Below are 24,387 nucleotides of genomic sequence, written 5' to 3'. Positions count from 1 at the left end.
CTCAGAAATGCTGCCAATTAATTCTAGCTTATACCACGAAGACTCTGGACTCACGGATTGAATGCTCTGTTGTCAGGAGAGGCAGTCAAACTCGTGAACCAGAAATCGAAGAGACATCCATTCAATCTAAGGTAGAACGGAAGTGGTTGTCAGGCACGCGTTCATAGGTTGAGAATGGTGATGAGTGTCACGGATCATCACATTCATCATGTTGAAGTGTGAATGAACATCTTAGAATAGAAACAAGCGAGATTGAATAGAGAAAATAGAAATACTTGCATTAATTCATCGAGACGCTGCAGAGCTCCTCACCCCCAACCATGGGGTTTAGAGACTCATGCCGTCAAAGGTACAATTTCAGATGTAAAATGTCATGAGGTACAAAATAAATCTCTAAAAGTAGTTTTTATACTCAACTAGTAACCTAGGTTTACAGAAAAAGAGTAAACTAAGATAGATAGTGCATAAATCCACTTATGGGGCCCACTTGGTGTGTGCTGGGGCTGAACATTGAAGCTTTCACGTGCATAGGCTATTCTTGGAGTTAAACACCAGTTTGTAACCTGTTTTTGGCGTTTAACTCTGGTTTGTAACTTGATTCTAGTGTTTAACGCCAGAATAGGGCAGAAAGCTGGCATTGAACACCAGTTTACGTCATTTAAACTCGGACAAAGTATGGACTATTATATATTGCTGGAAAGCCCTGGATGTCTACTTTCCAACGCAATTGAGATTGCACCATTTGGAGTTCTGTAGCTCCAAAAATTCAATTTCGAGTACAGGGAGGTCAGAATCCAACAACATCTGCAGTCCTTTTTCAGCCTCTAAATCAGATTTTTGCTCAGATCCCTCAATTTCACTCAGAAAATATCTGAAATCACAGAAAAACATACAAACTCATAGTAAAATCCAGAAATGTGATTTTTTCTTAAAAACTAATAAAAATATACTAGAAACTAATTAAAACATACTAAAAACTACCTCAAAATAATGTCAAAAAGCGTATAAATTATCCGCTCATCACTACCCCTAATATATATATATAAAAGTAAAAATCTTTTGTTCTAAAAAATATAAAATAAATAAATACAAAAAATATAAGTTTTTTATTTATTAAGATTAATTATTATACAAAAAAAATTTTATAATATTAAAATGATATTTTAAACTACAACATAAAAATATAAAATAATTAAATTTTATTTTATATTACTTGACAAATAATTAGATTATTATATTTAAAATTTATTAACTATTTACTTTGTTAAAAATATTATTATATAATATAATTTTTTATCAAAATATTTGTAAAAGTAAAATTTATTTAAAATGTTGTATATAATACATGAAAATATTAAATTTTATATTTAGATATATATTTAAAATTATATTATTTATTTTATTTTTCTAAAAAAATTAAAAAAATAAAAAATAAATATTTTCATGTATTATATATAATATTTTAAATAAATTATATTATTAAAATATTTTTATGAAAAAGTATATTATATAATAATATCTTTAATAAAAGTAGTTAGTTAATAAATTTTGAATATAATAATCTAATTATTTATCAAGTAATATAAAATAAAATTTTAAAAATTTTATATTTTTATGTTACAATTTAAAATATTATTTTAATATAATTTTTTAATATTATAAAAAAAATTTGCATAATAATTAATTTTAATAATTAAAAAATACTCATATATTTTATATTTAATTATTTAAGAATAAAAGATTTTCTTGTCGTTTAAAATATTGTATATTAAAGTATTACCATTTAAAGCATTTATTTATATACTAGGATATTTTATATTTATTAGAGTCCATCAATATTCTTCTTTTATATTAGCGTTTGATTTTTATCTAATAAAATCTAATAGTCTATATAAATGTGGCTCATTCAATAAGCATAGCTTGTTTTAGACATACCCAAATTTTCATATAGCGTAAAAAGTTTTGCAATAGCCCATAAACTTATGAATATAGCATATTTGTTGTGCACCAATTTTTTTTATAATGTATACTAAATTTTTTATATTATGTATTAAAATTTCTATACTTAATATCTTTATTAAACATATATAGAAGAAGAAAAAAAAGATGAAGATGAAGAAGATGATGATGACAATAATTATGATAATGATAATAAAAAAGAATGAGGAGAAAAAGAATGAGAGAAAAAGAAGGCAGTTGTAGAATTCGATAAATTAATAAATAATTAACTAAAAAAATAATTATGAGCTACAGAAATTAGAAAATTAAATTTTATATTTTAGAAAAGTAAAAATATTTAAAAAATGAATTAAAACACTAATTTTAAAGATTTTAGCTCAAAACAGGACCAACGAACTGAATCGATTGAACCGGGTCCATATTGAGACCAAGGCCCAACATATATATAAAACTTAACTCAACCTTCCTCTCTTACCTTTCATCAAACCACGCTGAGGAAGAAGCAAAACACAAGAACCTTAACCTCCATTCCACTTTCAATTTTCGATTCTTTCTAACTTTCAATTCGGAGCTCCGATTGCCACATCGTTTGCGGCCATGCGATCGCCTTGCCGAGCTCTTCAAATCCATTCGAACAAAGTAGTAAGAAATTTGAAATTTTCACCCAGTCCTTAGCTCTCTTCAATTTTCTCATTTTGGTTCATGGGTATTGAGAATTGTATAATTTTGATGGTTTAGGGGTGTACTCTAGTGCGAGATATAGCTGGGTTTCATCTAATTATTTTGTGGATAAAGGTGAAGAACTTTTATCCCTTTTAAATTCTTTGATTTTATGAAGTTTAGGTATTGAAATTATTGCTATGTAAAATATTGTATATAATTAGATTGAATTTTTTCATGTGATTTGAAGTCAAATTGGCAAAATAGTATGCTTGGAACTAAACTCTGATGGTTGGAAGCTTGTCAAGTGGGCTTTGGAGACTTGGAAACTTGTGAAAACAAAGTCTTGAGATGTTTTGGGGCTTAGGATGAAATCAACCAAGGTATGGTTTTGGTTTCCTGTAGTTAATATATAATGTTGCGTAAAAACTTAGGTTAGTTGCCATAAGATAGGCTTGAATTCTTGACTACAGTGCTAGTATTGGTGTTGCCTGAACCCATTGAGCGATTCGAGGTTTATTGTGACGCTTTCTTAAAGGGTCTAGGGTGTGTGCTGGTGCAGTACCGAAATGTGGTATCTTACGCTTCTTGTCAGTTAAGACCTCACGAGGTGAATTATCCGACTCACGACTTGAAACTTGCTGCGATTGTGTTTGCACTGGAAATAAGGAGAGGTTACTCGCGACATGGCGGGAGTTTGGAGGTACAAAGGAAGGATTTGTGTGCCGAATGTGGGAGATTTAAGGCGTGATGTGCTGATAGAGGCTCACAGGAGTGGATTCTCGATTCATCTTGGGGCTATCAAGATATATCAAGACATAAAGGCAATATTTTGGTGACCAGAAACAAAAAATAATGTAGCAGTGTATGTATCTAAATGCTTGACTTGTCAGAAGGTTAAGATTGAACATCAGAAGCTGTCCAAAACACTACAACCCTTAGAGATTCCACAGTGGAAATGGGAAGCTATCACCATAGATTTTCTGTCTAGTTTTCTGGCAAGTTGGGATCGATACATGCTATCAGTGGAGTTTGCGTGCAGTAATAGTTACCATGCAAGCATCAGAATAGCTCCGTATGACGCTTTGTAAAGTGTCATTCTCTACTATGTTGGTATGAGGCCGGAGAATCGAGTTTGTTAAGGCCTGAGTTGGTGGCAGAGACGACGGAATAGATTAAGAAGATCCGATCTAGAATCATTATCGCTCAAAGTCGTCAGAAAAGCTATGCTGATCAGAGATGGAAACGTTTAGAGTTTGAAGAGGGCGACCATGTGTTTCTAAGGGTTACTCCGACTACAGATATCGGAAGAGCGATAAAGACAAAGAAACTGAATCATCGTTATTTGGTCCATTTTAAATTTAGAAGGAAATTGGGTCGGTGGCGTATCAGATAGCTCAACCACCTCATCTTTTGAACCTGCACAACGTATTTCACGTTTCACAGCTTCGAAAGTATACCTTTGATGCAAGTCATGTCTTAGAACCCGAATCAATTCAATTGAAAGGAGATTTGACGTTTTAAGTAATCTCGATCAGAATTGGCAAAACCGACTGAACCGGTGGTTAACCGATAAACCGGTCCAGTTTTTTAGAGAGTTGATTTTCTACTCAGGCTTCAAAACGGTGTTGTTTTGATCCTTAGGAAAAAAAAAGCCCAAACGGGCAAAAGCCAGTGTTCTAAAAATCGGACTGGACCGGTCAGTTGAACCGGTTCAACCGGGAACCGGAAAAAATTGTCTGATCCAATACGTAAAACTGCTCAAGAACCGCTAAACCGGCCGGTACTCGGTCGGTCAGACCGGATTGGAAGCTGGCCGGTTTTCAAAACGACGTCGTTTCCTTTGTTGAAAGGGAAAAGATTGAACGCGTTATCCACTTCTCCCCCACTTCTCCAACTCCTTCCTGCAGCAAATGCCCTAGCCACCACCAAAGAAAGCAAACCCTAGCAGTCTCCACCAATCGTCGCCGCCGTCCGTCGGAGTGGGAGATTGCTGCCGCCGTCCGTCGCACTCAAGAACTACCGTCTTCGTGCTCTCGGGCCTCTCGCCGGATCCTCCGCGTCGTGTGCTCGCATCTCGCCTCTCTCCTCTGTGCTCGGCTGCTCGCGCCTCCCTCCGCCAGTGAGTGCTCGAGCTGTGCGCGTTGGTTGTCTCTGCTCGATTCTGCCTCCCAGTGTCACTCGAGTCTCGTCTCAGTCACTGGCATCTCGTGGTTCGCCTGTCTCGTCACCGGCGGCAGAAGCAACTCGTGGGGTTGTCTCTTGCTTCGTCGCCTTCCGTGGGGTGGTCGCTGACTCGCCGTCGACCGTTGGTGAGTCCCTGCACCATCGCTTCCCTGTTCTCTCTTCTCCAGAATTCCCTTCTCCCTGTATTTTTGCATGTTGCTGAAAAAATTGCTAATCAATAAATTTGCCTTGTTGCTGATCTAAATGTTGCTGTAAATCGGGACTTTACTAAGATTTGTTAAATTTGTTGCTGTAACTTGAATTTGTTGCTGAATTTGTTGCTTCCTAGTCACAGAATTATAACAGAATGCTCAGTCAGTGCTTGGTTGATTGGCTTTGCTCACTGATTGTATTTCATGATAGATTTTAAATTGATAACTTTTAAATTTTAAATTTGCACTGCCCATGTTACTGATTCACTGTTCCTTCAGTGTTTTTTGTTGTTGTTAATCATTGTGATGAGCTTTGTTAAAATTGGGTTGAAAAATGTTAATCTATCTTCATTTTTCATTGTTCTTAACTTCTGTTCTTATTTAAAAAATTGCAATTGGTGATCTTTTGATTTAATATATGCTTCATGTTTTTAATTTCACTCTGCTTCTAGGCTTTGAAATCAGTTTATGATAACTGTGATCCAATTATTTAGTTGGATAACTGATGTAATTATTGAGTTTAAGAGATTGAGTTTTTTTGTTTTCATTATTAGTAAGACATGAATAGTTTAGAATTTTCTATTTCTTTCCCTTACTTCTGTAGTTTGTTATTTCGTGTTGGCTTCAACTTTCAAATGGGAATTAGGAGCTGGTGAGTGGTGAAGATAACAACATCTTCTGGAACTGAGTCTGTTGTTTCACTGCCTGATGGGAAAGTAAGATATGATCTATAATTGCGATAGTACACAGTGATGTTTTTTCCATTTGGCTGGACTCAGTGAGACAACTGGGAAATATTCTTGTTTGGTCTGATTAACCAACTTCAATATTTAACCTTGTTAATAATATCTTGTACCATTCAGACAAAAGCAGGGCCTATTTTGGTTGCCATAAATTCCTCCAAGAAAGTTCCTCTGTATGATAATGATTATATTAATGATTATATTAAAGCCTACAAGCATAAAAGAATTAAAAGAGCCTGTTTTGTTTTACTTTTTGACTCGATTACGTTAAGGTAATATTGTCTATCTTTAACTTGTGCACTGCAATTATTTTGCATATTTTGATGATTAATTACATTTAGTTGGTGATAGTTTGGGTAGGGATTTAAATTTGAAAGATATTTTATGATGTTTATTTATAATTTACTTATTATTTTATCATGAAATGGTTTTTCCGGTTGAACCACGGTTAGACCGATTGGACCAATAAACCAATGAACCAGTAACTAGAGTGGTTTGATGACCGGTCTGGTTTTCAGAACTTTGGTAGAAGCAAAACTCACCCCTCTCCCTTCTCTCTCACTATTCAGCATTCACCAAAATCTCAAACTTAACCCCATCAGAGCAAATATCCACCAGAAGCCCTAGCCGCCACCTTCTCCATCATTGATCTCCTCTCCTTGGCTACCGGCGGGACAGACCGTGGGTGTCGTCTTCGAGAGCGCTCTCTCTCTCTCTCTCTGTGTCTTTGTTCAAGCTCAAGCTCCCTCTTCGAGCTCTCTCGCCGTCGATGCTTCTTCGCCCCTCACCGTGGGTCGTCGCTGCTTCGCTCCTCTCCGTGGGTTGTCGCTGCTCCGCTCCTCACCGTTTTTGCTGTCTCCCCCTTCTCTTCTCCTCTGATTTTAGGTAACTTTGTCTCGCACACTCTGAGCTCATTTCTGTCTTTGCCGTTCATCATTTTTTCCAACTAATTTTGAAGATTCTGAGCTGAGTCTGTGTTGTGAGTTTGAAATTGGATTATGTATTTAATTTGTTGAATGTTAAACCAAAGCTACTGGAATTGTTTGAGACAAGATATTTGCGCTCTATCACAGTAAACTCTACTTATAATTCAAAATCTTTCTTTCCCTGTTGTAATGCTACCAAAAAAATCCCAATTGATTTTTACTAATGTTTTATTTAATTTCTTGATGAACAAGTTGGAATAGGGGCATAGGGCTTATGGTATGCCAGCAATTTGCTGGAATCAATGGAATTTGTTTCCAAAATTGACACTACGGAGGGGCCAGGATTTTCTTGTATATGGTTCTCACTCTTACCCTAAACTGATAACAATTATTTCGCAAATGTTATTTCTCCAATTACTTACTCGAATGGAACATATATATAGGGGCATAATAGGCAGCCAAGGTTCATGAAGCAACACCATATTATATAATAAGATGATTCTGAGTATGCATTCTGAATTCAATTTGCTTAAATTGGATTATTTAATTTGTTGAATGTTGATGTGATTTTGAGTATGGATTCTGAATTCAATTTGCTGAATATTGAATTGATTCTAAATTTAATTTTAGATAACTCTGTCTCACACTCTTTGAGCTCATTCAATTACTTTTGTTGTTGATGTGTTTTTAGATTAGTTTGGATTTTTGAGATGAGAACATGTTGATTAGAATTCCAGAAACAAAATATGATTATATACTTTGGCTGTCTTATATCCGGCGAATTTAGGAATTTGTAATTGAATTGAATTTTGTTTTGTGTTACGATTATATTTGAAATTTTGTCTTATATTTTTTAATTGAATTTTGTCTTATATTTGAATTTTGTAAGTGAATTAAAATTAGTTTAAAAATATTGAATTTAAATATTTGAAATTGTATATTGAATTTTTAATAATTTTATTGTATATTCCATTAAACTGGTTCGACCCCGGTTCAACCCCGGTTAGACCACTGAACCATTGAACCAGTCACTTGACCGGTTCAATGACCGGTTCGGTTCTTGCAACCTTGGTTTGGATAAAACAGGAGAGTGGTGTTAGGCTTGCGAGTTGCAACAGCTAACGTAAAACTTGTCGAATCTCAATGACATGAATCCTTGTGATTATTGACCTAAATTATTCCTGTCATGCTGAGCATGTTTATAAACTTGTCAGTTCTGACTGAAGCGGCAAAGATGAAGGAGAATAAGGGAGAAGAAGAAGAAGAAAAAAAGGAGATGAGTCGGAAGGAGAAGCGGAAGGCATTAAAGAAAATGAAACGGAAGCAAATCAGGAAGGAGATTGCAGTTAAGGAGCGGGAAAAGGAGGAGGCTCGCATCAACGATCCCGACGAGAAGAGGAGGATGCAACTTCTGGAGCAGCAGGAGGCTGAGAGAATGGAGAGTGACAGGAAGCTTTTCGAGGAAAGAGAGAGGGCTTGGATGGAGTTACAGCAGAGGATCCAGCAGCAGCAGGAGCAACAACAGCAACAGATAGACCTTCTTGAAGAATCACAGTCGGCACGCAATGATAATGGTAGTGACAATGATGATGATCAATGGGAGTATGTGGAGGAAGGGCCTCCTGAGATTATCTGGCAAGGAAATGAGATTATCCTCAAGAGGAACAAAGTGAGGGTTAGGATTTCAAATAAGGAAACAAAACAAAATCAGGTATTATCATAGCTGCATCCTTTTGTTGTTCAAAGAATTTCTTTCAACCTTATTTAACACTGTTGTTGTTGCTCATGCTGTTGCAGCATGCTGATGATGCTGATAGACCTACCTCAAATCCTTTACCCCCAGAATCTCACTCAAATTCATTCGCTCAGCAGGTGCTGGAGAATGTTGCTCAACAAGTACCCAATTTCGGAACAGAACAGGTTATTTAGTTCTTATCTTATCTTGATCTTGCTCTTTCTTCTTTCTTAATTCTCAATGTGCTTATCTTGTTTTTTTGGGTTATCATGGCAGGACAAAGCTCATTGCCCTTTTCATTTAAAAACTGGAGCATGCCGATTTGGTCAACGTTGTAGCAGAGTCCACTTTTACCCTGATAAATCCTGCACCCTTCTGATGAAAAACATGTACAATGGTCCTGGCCTGGCTTGGGAGCAAGATGAAGGCCTTGAGGTCTGTTAATGCTGCTTTTGTGCCTTCGCTGTATCCTCAAAGGAGCTCCTTACAATTTCCTTTTTTATAATTTTATTCTGCAATTAGTTACTTTATTATATAATAGCGGTTTTCTTTCTTATATCAAAATATGCCTTTTACGTCTTTTGTCTACAGCTGTTTCATTTATCAATAAAAAATGAAAGCATCCATGTCAATGGTCTATTCAGTTCAATTATTTTTCTTGTAGATATTCTCTTGTTCTTTAACTTGATAATAATCAGATTCATTGCGCTGGAGGCTCATGGTTTTGGTCTTGGTATGGTGGGTCAAGATTAACGATATTAGCTGTTGTATCCTTGGGGATATCTATGAAATATTGATCGTCCTCCCTTGTTAGTAACTTAATCAACTATTTTCTTTTGGTTGTGTTTGACATTTTTTCCTTTTAATACCTATTCTTAGATATGTCATATGTGTTTATTTAGTATCTGAGTCCTTTTTCTATTACCATTGGCATCATATGTTCGCAACTACTTTCAAGTTTCAATATTTGATATTTTCTTTGAGGTCGGAGGATTTTCTTCTTCATGATGTTTCAATCAATATTTTATATCTATATCACATTTTAGGATGTATTCATTAATTAGATTGTACAGTTAAAATTCATACTTTTAAATTTCACAATGTCCAAAATCTCTTGATCCTTAACCATAAATAGTTGTTGGGCAATATTCAAGCCATGGATTGTGGAGCTATGTTGCAGATATCACCAAATGGTTTGAGATTATTGCAGCCAGACATAAAAATGGGGACGAAGTTAGTTGGTTCTTGAAAGTACATTGCTTTGTGTGTGTGGGTGGGGGAAAGGAAAATTTTTATGCATGGCCAGAATTTATGTTGATAAAATCTGTATTGTTTCATATACGAAACTTATATTCCATTATGCTTCTGTGTTTCATTGGTTCTTGCTTGCTTAGCTATAGACTCATTGATCCTATTAGTTATAGGAAAATCCACTATTTTATTATATTCTATTTTCATTCAAGTTGTGTGAGTCTAGTATGCTTAGATAAAGATAATAAAAACTGCTCTTTGTAGGCATCCTAGTGTATAACTTTTCAAAATTGATATGTATAATTCTTCTAGCTGATACAATCCTTACTCCACGAATCTTCTTGTCATCTTAAGAATCTTGCAAACTAGTGAACTTTCATCCCTTATGCACGAACAAGAAGTGCTGAATTTGGCATCTGCTACTTCTTTTGGCTTTGTTTTGATCCCTATTGCACTACTGAGATAGCTGAAACTGGAATAGAATTATCTTCACTGTTTTTGGTTATGTAGGCCTTGTAGTTAATATTTTATCATTTGTATAGAAATAATTGAAAGCTAATATTCTAGTACTTGGTATATTTATTACATTGTCAGAATCTAAAATCCTTATTTGACTTGTTTACCTATTTTTCAGTACACGGATGAGGAGGTTGAACGCTGTTTTGAAGAATTTTATGATGATGTTCATACGGAGTTCCAGAAATTTGGAGAAATTGTGAACTTCAAGGTTCTTTTGTAATGCTTTTTATATACTGAAAAGTTTTCTGCATGAAGTTTTGACAGAGACGCAATATGTTTGGTTGTATTGAGATAGAGACAAATAGAGACACATTGGACCTGACATACACTCACTCAATCTGCATCTCCAAAGGAAGGGCACTAGTGTCTCTATCTTCAGTGTCTGTCTCAATGTCCTATTTCACCCTATCTCTTGTTCCAAACACAACCTTACATAACTATTGTGGTCTTGCTTTGAACTTTACCAACAATGATCCCTTATCCTATTTTTCATTCTTGTTACTTGTGAGCAATTAGAAGACCATATTTTGGTACCAAATTTGAAACACGTTAAAAATATTTGAATTTTCAGGGCATGAGTTGGTTTATCCCTTCCTGATCTTCCTTTTTCTCCAACTTATGCAAATGCTTGTTTATCCTTATTTCTGTCAGGTGTGTAAAAATGGTGCATTTCACTTGAGAGGAAATGTCTACGTTCAGTATAAACATTTGGACTCTGCTCTGCTTGCTTACAACACTGTTAATGGGCGCTACTTTGCTGGGAAACAGGTAATTCATTCCCTGTTTATTCTTGATGAATATCTTGAATTTTGTATGAGCATATGAATTTCACAAAGATCCAATTAAGATAGAAATTCATGGGTCTTGGGACTTCTGCCCCTCCTTTGTTCAATATCCGGGAAATTCCCAGTATTGTATTGACGAGCTGTAAGGACTAAGGCCGTAACTCCTGATATCCATGGAAACCCTGAGGATGTTTGATGCAAAACTGGATGTGTCTTATTGCAGGTAAGTTGTAACTTTGTTAGTTTGACAAGATGGAAGGTTGCCATATGTGGCGAGTATATGAAGTCAGGTTACAAGGTATACAGTTTATCAGTGATTTATATTTCGTTCCCCTAGTATATATTACATATAGCTTTGGATACTGAAAACACGTGTGGTTCATTTGTAGAAACGATGTGATGACTTGGTTTCAACTTCAAACTTTAAATAGTTTTTTTATCCCTTAAATTAATTTAAGGGTTGAAGGTCAATTTGTTGATGCTGCTCTTTTCCGTTGCATGTTAACAGACTTGTTCTCATGGAACAGCATGCAATTTTATACACTGTTTCCGAAATCCTGGTGGAGACTATGAATGGGCTGATTCTGATAGACCGCCCCCAAAATATTGGGTGAAAAAGATGATAGCATTATTTGGTTATTCTGATGATTATGAGGCTTTAGGGGAGCGAGAAAATTTGAGTTTGCAAAAGAATACCGGGGAGATGTCAAGATCAGATTCTTTCAGGTATGCTTTCACTTTGTTGTTCCTCATTCTATGACAATAAATGGTGTGAATTTTAACGGACCAATTAGCTACTACCATTTTATCAATATGCTTGAATTTGGACCTGCTTATATTATTTGAAAAATGGAGCAAAAGCTCCAATTGAGGGTGGCATGGTGCACAAGCATGTCACATTACACACACAGCCTAACTTTATACAAGAGCCAGTGGCTGATTTCACAACATGAACTGTGACCTTTGTCACAGGGGCTGGAGATAATTATTGGTCCAAAATTCCCCCTCAAAAATTCCAACTGATAAATTAACCAAAATTTCCTATCAAATCTGTGCAAAGAATTTTGCAGGCTACACACAGGCTTGCATTCTTGTGCTGCAACAAAGGCTGTTTTATATTTGAGGGAAAGTAACTAATTGTTATCATTAGTCTAATAAAATTTGATTGAGGAAATATGGCTTGGAATAGCATTTTGTTGATTTGAGTCCAAATTTTCAATTTGCGAACTGGAACCATATTTTATGTTTGAGGCAAATATTTTGTTCATGCCAGGTTTTATGTATATTTTTTATATGTTAATTTATACTCATTCTTATAGTATGAGAATCTTTTGCAGGTACCACTCAAGTAGATCAAGATCTAGGGAGAGGGATCAGTTGAAAAGTTATTCTAGCAGAAGAAAACATGGAGACGAACGAAGGCAAAGAACTCCCGATGAGGCATGGAATGCCCATTCAAAAGAGAATAAGCACAAAACTCTGGTTTCTGAATCCAATAGGGAATGGCTAGAAAAAGATGAAAATAGGGAAAGTCACCATAAACATTACAGAAAAAGCTCGTTACATAGTGACAAGGATGACAGTCGCAGAAGCCATGATGAGGATTTTGATACAGATTTGACTATAACTGGTAAGGACGATGAAGTAGAACATGGAAAAGAACGACGACACTGTAAGAAACGGAAGAGAGATAGAAGGGATCGGATTTATGAGTCCGAATCAGAGCACCATACCAGTAGAAGGAAAAGTTCACGGCAGCACAGTAGGGACAATAGAACCGGTGAAGCTGAATCTAATAAAGATTTGTTTGATCAAGGAGACTTGGAACCTCATGATAGCTCTAGGAAAAACTTGAGACACAGGAGGTTTAACCATCGAGAAGACAACAAAGACTATGATAGTGAACATGATGAAGTTGATGGAGATTGGTCACGGAGAGAGAGACACAGAAGATCTGGCTATCGAGAAGACATTAAAGACCATGAAAATGAATGTGATGAAGTCGATAGAGGTTGGTCACGGTGGGATGGGGACGGAAGATCGCATCATAAAAAGAAGTGTTCAAGACACCACCACTCACCAGATGTTGGATTACAGTGATGTAGACATCTAAGAATGCAAGTAAGCTTAACTTTTGTATTCCTGTGATGATGCTTTATCATCTTTTGTACAATCTCTTCTCTTAGTGTTTCCTTTTTTTTTCTTTTTTTTTCCTTCTATGAAACAAAAAAAGAATGCAAGTCAAACGAGCATCAGGTTTGTTTTTGTAAATTCTCATTATAGTGAGGAGATTGGTTATGCTATTAATATTGGCTAACATTGTTTAAGAGAGAGCTGTGAAAATAGTTGTAGTCAGATGGTTTATTCTTTGCATACCGGACGTGGTAGGAAAAGAGAGATACTAGTAAGATTGTTTCAATTAAAGTAATGAAAATCTTTTTCAAGATATATGACTTTGGTGTTGCTCAGTACTGGTGGCACACCTGTAGTTCGCTAGTAATAAATTGTATTGTTTTCAATACCTTGCTTCCTACTTGAAATTAAACTCGTGTAATTTTGGTTATTATTTTACAACTAATAAAAAAAACCTGATAATTGTGCAGAGCAAATATTTTGTAAATATATAGACTACAGTAAGTATGAAATGATTATGTTAAAATGAAACTAAAATATTATTCTTTATTTATTTATAGCCCAAAACTTATTTATAATAAATTTAACAATTGGACCTAGAAGTTTTTGTGATGACTTCATAATAATTAAGTACCAAGTAACGATGATTAATATTGTAGTTTATATCATACTTACACGGAATGGAAGTTTTTGAAAGATTAGTATTTGATCAACTTTTTGGTTTTCTTAAACATCAGTATAATAATGCTCTACAGAGTTTGCATATGAATAATGACATTCCAAATTTTCAAATTTCGTACCACAATCATATTTTAATCAGACAATTTTAAAAATAAATATTGGTGATTATATCCAAGGTTCTGAGAACCGGATCGGTCATCAAACCATTTTAATTACTGGTTCACTAGTTTATTGATCCAACCGATCTAACCGTGGTTCAACTAAAAAAATCGTTTTAGAATAAAATAAATAAATTATAAACTTGGCTACTCTTGCAGCTTCTTCAATCTCAACTTGGTCAGCTTCTGAATGTTGTCGCAAACAAAGCCAGTCTTGGCTCACTAGTCCTATTTGCTGCCTCAACCATTTTGGCTTCAAACTCTTAACATCATTCCCATCTAGCAAAATTTGTCCTACACACAATTTCTTCAATTAATTAGTGCCACATAACATACCATACCATATCATATGGCCTTTAACTAATATGCATAACTTCAGTTCCAGATTTTTTAACAAGCAAGTAAACTACATATTAAACAAGAATGCATCTTTACCTAGCCATCACTCAAATTAAGTGAGAAATTTTAACTTTTAAGTTTACCTGATAAACGGTCATAGAATCTCTCTATGAGGGACACAACGGTGCTCTTTTCGGAGCCGCTGCTGAACAATCCACAGTGCAGATGAGTAACCTTGCAGTGCTCTATTCTCCCCAACAAATGCCAAGACCACTCTAATTTGAACCACAATCTGCTAAAAAAAGAAAAAAAAAAAAAGGCCTCAACAACAATCACAACACCACCGCAGATGAAAAAAAGTTAAAAGAAGCTCCCAAGATTAATACTTTGGTGTATTATTGACCTGTTCAACAATGTTGCCTGCTCGAGGAGCTTCTTTGCTCTAAACCTGCAACCAGCAGAAATTACAAAACAGCAATTACAAAGTTAAAAACATAACTGAAATTACAAAGAGCTTCTTGGCAGGCGAATTATTACTCAAAGATGCATTGTTATCAGCCACTGCTTCTTGATTAATACTTCCATCTATAATTGAAATCAATACATCATAATCAAAGTTAAAAACATCAAACAGAACCAAAAATAAAAAAGAATCAGCAACAAAAATTAAATACCAGCAACATATACCAAATCCTAAACACCATTACCAAATACCAAGAGCAGAACTTAACAGAACCAAAAATAAAAAAGAATCAGCAACAAAGATTACCAAATACCAAAAGCAGAACAAAAAATAAAAAAGAATCAACAACAAAAATTAAATACTAACAACAAATCAGTAACTATTTCAACAACAAATTAAATACCAACAGCTGCAATGCAGCATAAAAAATCACTGATCACAAATTTTAAATTTAAAACACTTATCACAAATTAATTAATTTCAGATTTAGAAATCACAAATCACTCATCAGAGACATTCAAAATCAAATTCATAACACTGAAACAGCTCAAAATCAAAATGAAATTGACTAACCTTCCACTGACAGCAGGACGACGACGGAGATACGACGGCGTAGCAGCTGGAAGCCTCGAACAGCGAAGTCACCGACGAAGACAGGACGACGTGCCGAGCTAGAAAGCCTAGAAGAGAAGGTCTGGCCGTATGGATTTGGGACAGGGGAAGGAGGAGGCCCCGGAGGCGCCGACAACCACGGACGGCGGCGGCGGTTCCGTTGACGAAGCTGGGTTTTAGGTTTGGTCGTTTGGGGAACCCTACGGCTTGAGTGTGTGTTTCGAAGGAGAAGTAGGGGTGTCTGGTGGGGGCGGGTATAGGCGGGTGAGGGACTCGCGTGGAGGGGTGGGGTTTTTTCCTTTCTTTTTTTAAAAGCAATGAAACGCAGTCGTTTCTTAAGAATTGGTCGGTTTCAGTCTGGTCCAACCGTCCGGTTCAACAATTTCTCAACGGTTTTGATGATGGCGATTTTAAGAAGAGGATTGGACCGTTTTTTATGCCGGTTCCTGATTGAACCAATTCGACCGGCCAGTCCGATCCGATTTTTAGAACATTGATTATATCGATAAATTATATAAATGTGAATATAAATTGTATATTGAGCAATAAAATAATTGTATATCAGAAGTGGATGCACAAGAAATAAAGAGCAAAATAGAAGATTAGAGAAGAAACTAACTAAAAAGACAGAATGCGAGGCAGATATAGAGGAAGGGGTTCCTCGTGAAAGTGAAGATGATAAGTCTAGAAAATGAGGTTGTTTTGGATTACATTAGGCATAATCTGGATTGGACATGGGATGATGGGAGTAATGCTATGACCTATGGAGTATGGAGGATGTAAGTTTAATCACTAGAACCTAAAGAAGGAAGATAGCGACACAGAGTTAGAAACCAGAATCTTCATATAAGAATTGAGTTGAACAAGATGGTTTTAGTTTTTATTAGCGTCTGTTGATATGGAGTCTTCTTGATGATATTGGTTTTCTTTGTTATGTCTTTTTGGTATTATGATATTGGTTTGTTTAATATCGACATTCTAGTTTTTTCCAACAATAGAGCCTTACACTCTCCAACAGTGGAGCTGTTCTGCTTCGACAAGTGGAGCCATTAGTCAATCAACTTCTCAAATCTAGTTCAGTTATAAATACGAAGACAATCATAAATTAGCCAAAGCAACAATACAAGGAATACAAATTAACAAGGCAAGGCATGGAAGGTATCGGTAATTGACGTGGTGGAAATTGGCAGATTAAGAATTTATAAAGAAAACAGCGTTGCAAGTATAGTTCCCAACCGACTAAAATATACTTATCAATTTAGAAAAGTTGTCACAAAATTTAGAAATAAAATACTGGGAGTATGAATCCCAGGTCGTCTCCCAACGAGTTGCAGAGAAAATGCTATTTTATTGATCGAAAGTTTTTCGAGAGATTTTGAAAGTTGAATGGCAGAAAATAAATAATTGTAAGTTAGTGCAAAGAAAATAAAAAGAAATTTATATTATCCAAAATAAAAGGCATTGACTGGGGGAATGATTAAATGGAAGTTATATCCTTGTTGGGATCTCTTAAGTATAGTATCAAAAAGGTTGTTGTTTTCACTTAGTTAACCCTTACTAAATAAAGGAAAGTCAAGTGATTGAGCTAACTCTTATTCGCAAATCCTAGTCCTCTCCCTTAGGAAGGTCTAGCGTTAGTAAATACAGAACTAGCCAACAACTTCCAGTTTACTTAAGCCTTCCAACTCAAGTGTCTCCTTTTAATCAACCCCCATGTCAAGTTGGGGATTTACTCCATTGACATGAATAAAACGCTCATAGAAATAATAGAAGAAAACATGATAAATTAAATAGAATAAGGATTGAAAATTGATTAAAGGGAAAAGAAATAAACTGTATTAATAAATCCAAAATGCAACATAATTATTTGAACAGGATTAATAAACAACTAAAGGAGTAAGGGAATAAGGAAACAAACTAGAATAGTAACTTCAATGGAGGTAATGACTCTTCAATATCCAAAATCCAAAGCAAAAGCATAAAACTAATAAACTATGAATGTAAAGAAAACCTAGAGGAAGAGCGATTCTCCCTAGATTCAGATCTAAAATCCTAAAAATATGCGAATGAGAATGTGTGTTGAGTCTTTGCATGTGATGATTGGATTTTTGACGGTTTAGAATTTCACTAATGAAATCTCGTTGTAAAGTATAGTTTCTAAACCAAACAATAATCCTTTCATACAAAAAGTTGTTTGTCACAAGTACAAACCCCTAAATTTATAAACCGAAGTATTGGACCTCGGGTCGTCTCTCAAAGGACTTGCAGGGTAGTGTTCTTGTTATTGGTTATGGACTTGTTTATTGTGGGGTTTTGGATGAGAAATATGAATAGTAAATGGTAAGAAAACTTTATTAACAAAATGGTCTTGGCAAGGTTTGGTTGTCAAGGGTCTTCATCATTATCACTAGCCACAAATATGGAAGTTGCAAGGATTAATCCCACTTAGTCATCCTTAAATCAATTAACAAAGGAAAGTCAAGTGAGTTATATCAATCCTAGTCCATAAATCCTAGCTTTCCACTAATTGGATTAATGAAGGCTAGAGTTAATGGCTATCAACTATCAATCAATTGGACACTAGTGACTCAAGAAATCCTAAGTCACCTTCTCAAGCCAATAACATAGAATTCTACTCTAACATCCTCTCAAGCATTTCATCAAACACTTGGAGGGTAATGAAAGGAAGCATTTTTATTTGTAAGAATAAAAGGAATCAACAACTAACAATTACAAAGAATTAACAAAACAACAATCAACAACATCACAATCACATGAATTATCTCAAATTGTATTATTAAAGGAAAACAAAAGAACAAAAATATCTCAATTACAAAACCTAGAAACAAAATAAGAGAAATCACAACAAGAGGATAGGGATAGAAAGAAGAACCAAAGTGTAGCAATCATCAATTGAAGGTAGAAGTAGAAGGAGACTTGAATTAAACCTAGAACTATGAGATCCTAATCTAATCCTAATTCCTAATCCTAATTCTAGAGAGAAGAGAGAGCTTTTCTCTCTAGAAACTACTTCTAAAACTAAACTATGACTAATGATCAAAAGTATGTTGATTCCCCCTTCAATCCTTGGCTTAAATAGCATCAGAAATGAGTTGGATTGGGCCCACAAGGCTTTAGAATTCGCTGGCCACGTTTTGCTTTAAGTGAACCAGGTGGCAGCAACGGCGCGTGCGCGTACTATGCGCGTGCGTGCCACCATACGTGTAGCAACTATGGCAAATATTATATCGTTTCGAAGCCCCGGATATTAGCTTTCCAACCCAACTAGAACCGCGTCATTTGGATCTCTGTAGTTCAAGTTATGGTCGTTTAAGTGCGAAGAGGTCGGCTTGCCAGCTTTCTGGTTCTTTCATTTCTTCATGAGTTCTCCAACTTTTCATGCTTCTTTCTTCATTCCCTTGATCCAATCTTTGCCTCCTAAACCTTAAACCACTTAACAAACATATCAAGGCATCTAATGGAATCAAGGAGAATTAGATTTAGTTATTTTAAGACCTAAAAAGCATGTTTTCACTCTTAAGCACAATTAAAGGAGAGTTATAAAACCATGCTATTTCATTGAATAAATGTGGGTAAAAGGTGATAAAATCCCCTAAAATCAATACAAGATAAACCCTACAAATGGGGTTTATCAGCATGTTCCCTTGCTTTAGTCTGTGTTTCTGGGCCAAAAACTGGGTCAAAACATGGCCCAAAATTGCCCCCAGCATTTTCTATTAATTCTGCAGATCACGCATGTCATGCGTACGCGTCAGCCATGCGTTTGCGTCGCTGGTCGTTTTGGCGTGTCACGCGTTCGCGTTAAGCACGTGGCTTGCGTCATATTGCAGAACTCCGATTCACGCGTACGCGTTAGGCATGCGCACACGTCACTACAATTTTCTCCATGTCGCGCGCACGCGTGAGCCATGCGTGCGCGTCGCTGCTCACTGGTTATCTCCTTAGTTTCTTGTGTTCCTTCCATTTTTGCAAGCTTCCTCTCCATCCTCTAAGTCATTCCTGCTCTATAAAGCCTGAAACACTTAACACACGGATCACGGCATCGAATGGTATAAAGAAGAATTAAAATACACAAATTAAAAACTTCTAGAAAGCAAGTTTTCAACCATAGATCAAGACTAGGAAGGAGTTGTAAAGCCATGCAAATCATATGAATAAGTGGGTAAAGACTTGATAAAACCACGCAACTAAACATAAGATAGACCATAAAATAGTGGTTTATCAACCGGGCCATAAAGATACTAAATCAGAAAATTACAGGGGATTCAAAGACTCCCCAGTAGCGGTATCCCGGGGAGAAGGAGGACGAGTCGCGAGAGGGACGACATCCACGGTCCCATCTGGCCGGTTCAGAATCTAGACATCAAGGTCTGACTCAGGATGGCCGACCTCGGTAGTAGGAATTAAAGAGGCCGGGACAGCTGAGGCTTTGGCAGATGGCACAGGAGGAGGGTCTACATCTACATCATCATCGTCTGAGCCGTCAAGAACAATCTTTCCATATACTACAATGTTGTCCAAGCTGAATAAAGTGAGGTCGATCTCAGGCGCCAGAACTCGAACCTGAGCCTTAAATTCTCATAAGCAGCATTCACGCTGCCTACAAGATGGTTGTGGAGCTCAGTATAGTCTGCCTAAACAGAGTCCAACCTCTCCCTGAGCTCTACCATCTCACCATAAGTTAAGATATAGCTATCCTTATGCTTTTGTGCCATCTCCTCAGCCCGAGTCTTCTCACCCTCCAACTCTTTCTCCAACTTTGCCACCTTTTTCTCAAGCTCCTCCTTCAACCCCTTGATCCTATCATATTCCGACTTGGCCTCCTCCATGAAAGCCTTTGTGGCATGAACCAGAACATCTTGAGCAGTCCTAAACAAAGCTGCTCCCATATGTGCCATCTTGATATTAGTTCGCGTAATGAAGTCCAAATGATGAAAAATGGACACATCATTCAAAGGCATAACACCATAGGGAGCAATTTGCTGATCAACGAACCCTACGGCATCAAAATCAGGGGCATCCAAATTGAAGGGCTTAGCAATTCTCTGTTTCTTGGGAGAAGGACCGGCAGCAGATGGGGAGGCAACACTGGAGGTCGGTAGAGGATGAACAGATGAGGCCAGCCGAACATGGGGAGTCGGGATGACCTTCTTTGGTCCAGAAGTGTCCGAAGTCGACCTTTTCAAGGAAGCCTTAGACGACCCCTCTCCGAGAACCTTGGCCGAGATGTTTTGGACCGCAGTTGCCTTTCTCGCCTTTTTAAAGACATTCATGGAATAATTGTTTTTAACCATCTCTGAAAATACACAGCAAAAACCAAGTTATAAATCGGAAAGAAAAGGAATAAACTCGACAAAATAAACAAACACAACAAGATACAAAAGAAGTCCACCACTACCCAGCTCAGCTCGGAGAAGTGAGGGATCTCCTAAAAATTTCTTGGTATCAAGATGGGGAGGTTGCCCCCAGTTCTCTTCCAACACAGTTACAAAAGGCTTGCTCAACTTCATCCAACATCTCCCAAGAATATCTAGATACCACTACATTCTGTTGCCACTCTAAAGGAAAAGCGGGCTCATCATTCTCATCCAGAAAAAAAGGGGCGAGCTCCTTCAACAACTCGGACCTTGAAAAGATAGTTCTTAAAATCACGGAAGGATTCATCATACATTGAAAAAACCTTTTTTCCCTGGAAAGCTCGGAAAGAGACCCAAGCGGCCTTCTTCTTAACCACACCAGGCTTTGTTAGAACAAAGAGATAAAAGAAAAGGAATTGGGAAGGCTGGACACCCAATTCACTGCACAACAATTGAAAAATCTTTATAAAGCCCCAAGAGTTGGGATGAAGCTGGGATGGAGATACATTGCACAACCACAACAAATTGGTCTCAAAAGGAGTAAAAGGAAAAGTAATGTTCAGTTGGCTGAGAAAATAGTCATAGGCATAAAAGAAGGGACGCTCCCCTTGGACCGAGGTTGGAAAACAAACCCGCTCATCGGGATCAGGTGCTATTAGCTCATAGTCTTTCTCCTGCTACTGACTATTACAAAGCCTGTGATGTTTTTCAACTCTACACAATACTCAGAATTTACCACAGAAACACACATCAATACGAGAGAGTCCAGCCAGTCCGACATGCCCTCAGGTACTTTGGAGGATGTCTCAAAAATATTTTTGCGAGAAGACATGGGTCAACTAAGTCCTACAGTAAGAAAAAAGAAGAGGGGTTACTAGTCAAACAGCTCAGGCAAGTCAAAGAAGAGCAACTCGGGCGTAAATAGATACGACTCGGACTAAGCCATACAAGTATCAAGAAGTCAGATATGACAACAAAAGGAAACCCCAGGACTCACACCAAGAATCCAGGGGCATCCTTTGGAGGCAAACAGAACAAGGTTGCAAGAAAAATCTACAGCTTACATCTCGACACTCCTCAAACAGGAAAACAACTCTCCTTTGACAAAGACACTCCACAAAGAAAAAGTTACAAAGTCACAACAAAAACATCAAAAAGCTACGATCTTTTTCACAAGTTTATCAGCAAAGGGTTCTTTCAGACTTTAAAAAACCATCAACATCGACAAACAGATAAGAGGCACAAGACAGGCAAACTATCAGCATCAAATAGACAATGCAAAGAAATCATCAAAGGCGCAACCTTTTTCAAAATCAGGCAGTTCATTATTGCAAAAGAACCAAATCAAAGAAGATACAGTCAGAGATAGTAAACAAATGGTCAAAACCCTAACTAGCAGGAAAACAAGAAAAGGCTCACACAAATGGAAGAAACTTTAGAACACGCAGCGACAATCAAAACGCAGCAAATGCAGAAAGATGCAAACTTTCTCTACAAATCAAACCTAAAAAGAATGGCGTGAAAAATAGAGAGAACCAACCTGTAGAGAAGAAGGAAACGATCAACTGATTGAAGGTTGAAAACAAGCAACCGAGATGGCACCAGCAAAGATCACCTTTTCGAGAAGGAAAAAAACGAAGGGGTAAAAGAGAAGAAGAGAAGTTACAACAAGCACGGAGAAGAGAAACTAAAGAGAGAGGCTGTGAAAAATTCAAAATGAAGACACAAAGAGGGAAATAAAAGGAAACGGCAAAAAATAAATGCGTATTTAAGCCTTCGCACGTTCCCTAGGAAAGAGCAAACGTACGATGCAATTAAAGAAGAGTGAGAAAAATGATCTGCATTCAAACAAACTCCGCAAAAAAGATCAACAATGCTCGAGCTCGACTTTCCCAAAAAGGGGCCCCAGTCTGGAAAAAACACGACCTCAAAGAAAAGATCGAGCTCAAGAAGGGGCACTGTTCATACCCTGAGAGGAGTTGTACGACCCGGGCAGATCGAAGACAATTCGACCGACCTCTTCATAAAGAAGTCGGCCAAACCGCTACAGAGGCCCAAGGAGGCCCAAACAGAGGAACACGACCCAAATCTAAAGGCAACCCAAAGCCTAGAAAGATAAGGGCGGTTCCTTCCAAAAGATAAGATGACTTCACTCAAAGATAAGATAAGATAACTATCTTATCTCCAGAAAGGTCACTCCACACCATTATAAATACACTAGAACACCCAGTTATAACTCATACTCTAATCCCACTAAAATCCTGCTTAATACCCTTGCTAACTTAAGCATCGGAGTCCCTTGCAGGTACCACCACCCTCCGGTGACGAAGGATCAGTACCACCACCAAGTCCAACAAGTCGGACACGGCGGCTCCGGCCACCATCATCAAGTCGGACACAACAACTCCGACCAGCACAGAAGATCTCGCCCGAAATCGACTTGTAGTTTCAGGTAACCCTCGGAACAGAGGACAGTTTAACCAGTACAAAACCCCACACTCAAATTCAGTAAAAGGAAGCCTAACGCCTAATTCCATAAACAAACAACTATACATATAAAGAAAGACCAGTCATGCAAACGGTCACAAACGCAATCATCACTTTGGCATGGTAATATCTCTATCCTAACGTTACTACCCTCCCTAACCCATACATCCGAACCTAGCATTTTCACTGACTCCTCGTCATTAAACTCAGAAACATAAGCCCTAACTCTAGTGTCAACCCAGTTACAAGGATCATTTTCATCAAGCCCAGCCTTCCTTTTCTCCATCAAACACAAAGTAAAAGAAAAGAAAAGACAGAAAGAAGTAGCAAACAGAAGAAGTACTTAGCACTCACCATTTTTACTCATTCTATGAAAAGAAAAACAAAGTCCCAGGAAATCCAGTTATGCCCAAAGATGAAACCAAAGGTTACAAGAAAAACTAAATACCGGCAAAACTAAAACGGTTAAATTTGAGGTGTTTTTAAATCTGAGCCGTTAAAAAAAGGGGCATTAACTCACGTCAAAATGAAACGGACATGGATTCCTCGGGAAGCGCAACACATCTCACTCAATCAATCACGAAGGCGCGAAGAGCGATGCGTCAATTAATTACAAAAACCGTTTCATATTCCGAACAGAACCAGGCCGAACTTGGGGCTACGGGATACCAACATAGCATAAAATCTAAAGCCGAGATATACGTGACACCTATTAAAAGTTCACATTTGTTCTGTCCAAACCAAGGCAAATTTGGGGACTATGATACGTACCTTATACTTTGGCCACCGAAAATATCCACAGTACTCGGAATAAAACGAAAATGTCGGACGTAAAGTCTAAATAGTCAAATGTTATCAGCGAAACTAACTCATCACTAACATGACTCACTATTCGGCCAAGAATCTCAAATTTATCACCACAAGTTGGTAAATTTATCATCTATAAAGCCGAGTATGTAACCTCGGCAGGAACAGGTTCTAATTTAAGTTTTATATATTTTAATACATATACAAATAACAATATATTTTATTTAGAAACGAAAAAATTAAATATTTTTTTTATATTTTGTTGCTTCTATTATTCTGATTATTCCAACTCTTATTTTTTATATTTCTATTATTCTAATTCGTTATTATCTCAAAATTAAGATTTATGATAATAACAATAATTTCTGAGATT

At 36.9% G+C, this 24,387-nt stretch overlaps 1 protein-coding gene and 1 long non-coding RNA gene across 23 annotated transcripts; one reads left to right on the top strand and one right to left on the bottom strand.

Annotated features, from left to right (window-relative positions):
- Window positions 1-4,474: 4,474 nt before the first annotated feature.
- LOC112701667 (zinc finger CCCH domain-containing protein 5) lies at window positions 4,475-13,404 on the top strand. 20 transcript variants are annotated; one of them, XM_072199760.1, is made up of 13 exons: window positions 4,496-4,931; window positions 5,602-5,713; window positions 6,310-6,625; window positions 6,919-7,024; window positions 7,110-7,171; window positions 7,881-8,377; window positions 8,464-8,586; window positions 8,678-8,836; window positions 10,287-10,379; window positions 10,823-10,939; window positions 11,180-11,254; window positions 11,465-11,682; window positions 12,294-13,404. In XM_072199760.1, exons 5-13 carry the CDS (start codon window positions 7,162-7,164, stop codon window positions 13,054-13,056), a joined length of 2,055 nt encoding a protein of 684 aa, XP_072055861.1. In that variant the 5' UTR covers window positions 4,496-4,931; window positions 5,602-5,713; window positions 6,310-6,625; window positions 6,919-7,024; window positions 7,110-7,161; the 3' UTR covers window positions 13,057-13,404. The 20 variants fall into 20 exon arrangements, with proteins under 20 accessions (XP_025608186.2, XP_072055874.1, XP_072055864.1 ...); XM_072199761.1 differs by having other exon boundaries at window positions 4,532-4,931; window positions 5,644-5,713; XM_072199755.1 differs by lacking the exon at window positions 7,110-7,171 and having other exon boundaries at window positions 4,492-4,931.
- A 442-nt stretch (window positions 13,405-13,846) lies between these two features.
- On the bottom strand, window positions 13,847-15,650 carry LOC112703607 (uncharacterized). 3 transcript variants are annotated; one of them, XR_003154656.2, is made up of 5 exons: window positions 15,304-15,650; window positions 14,805-14,852; window positions 14,654-14,715; window positions 14,411-14,562; window positions 13,847-14,222 (listed from the first exon to the last, which is right to left on the bottom strand). It is a non-coding gene; the product is annotated as an uncharacterized lncRNA (long non-coding RNA). The 3 variants fall into 3 exon arrangements; XR_003154655.2 differs by having other exon boundaries at window positions 14,411-14,559; window positions 14,671-14,715; window positions 15,304-15,641; XR_003154657.2 differs by having other exon boundaries at window positions 14,671-14,715; window positions 15,304-15,621.
- Window positions 15,651-24,387: the final 8,737 nt, after the last annotated feature.

This window comes from Arachis hypogaea, chromosome 7, assembly GCF_003086295.3.
Source record: "Arachis hypogaea cultivar Tifrunner chromosome 7, arahy.Tifrunner.gnm2.J5K5, whole genome shotgun sequence".
Lineage (NCBI taxonomy): Eukaryota > Viridiplantae > Streptophyta > Magnoliopsida > Fabales > Fabaceae > Arachis > Arachis hypogaea.
The sequence above is the reverse complement of the archived record's forward strand: the minus strand, read 5'-3'. Positions and strand labels throughout refer to the sequence as shown.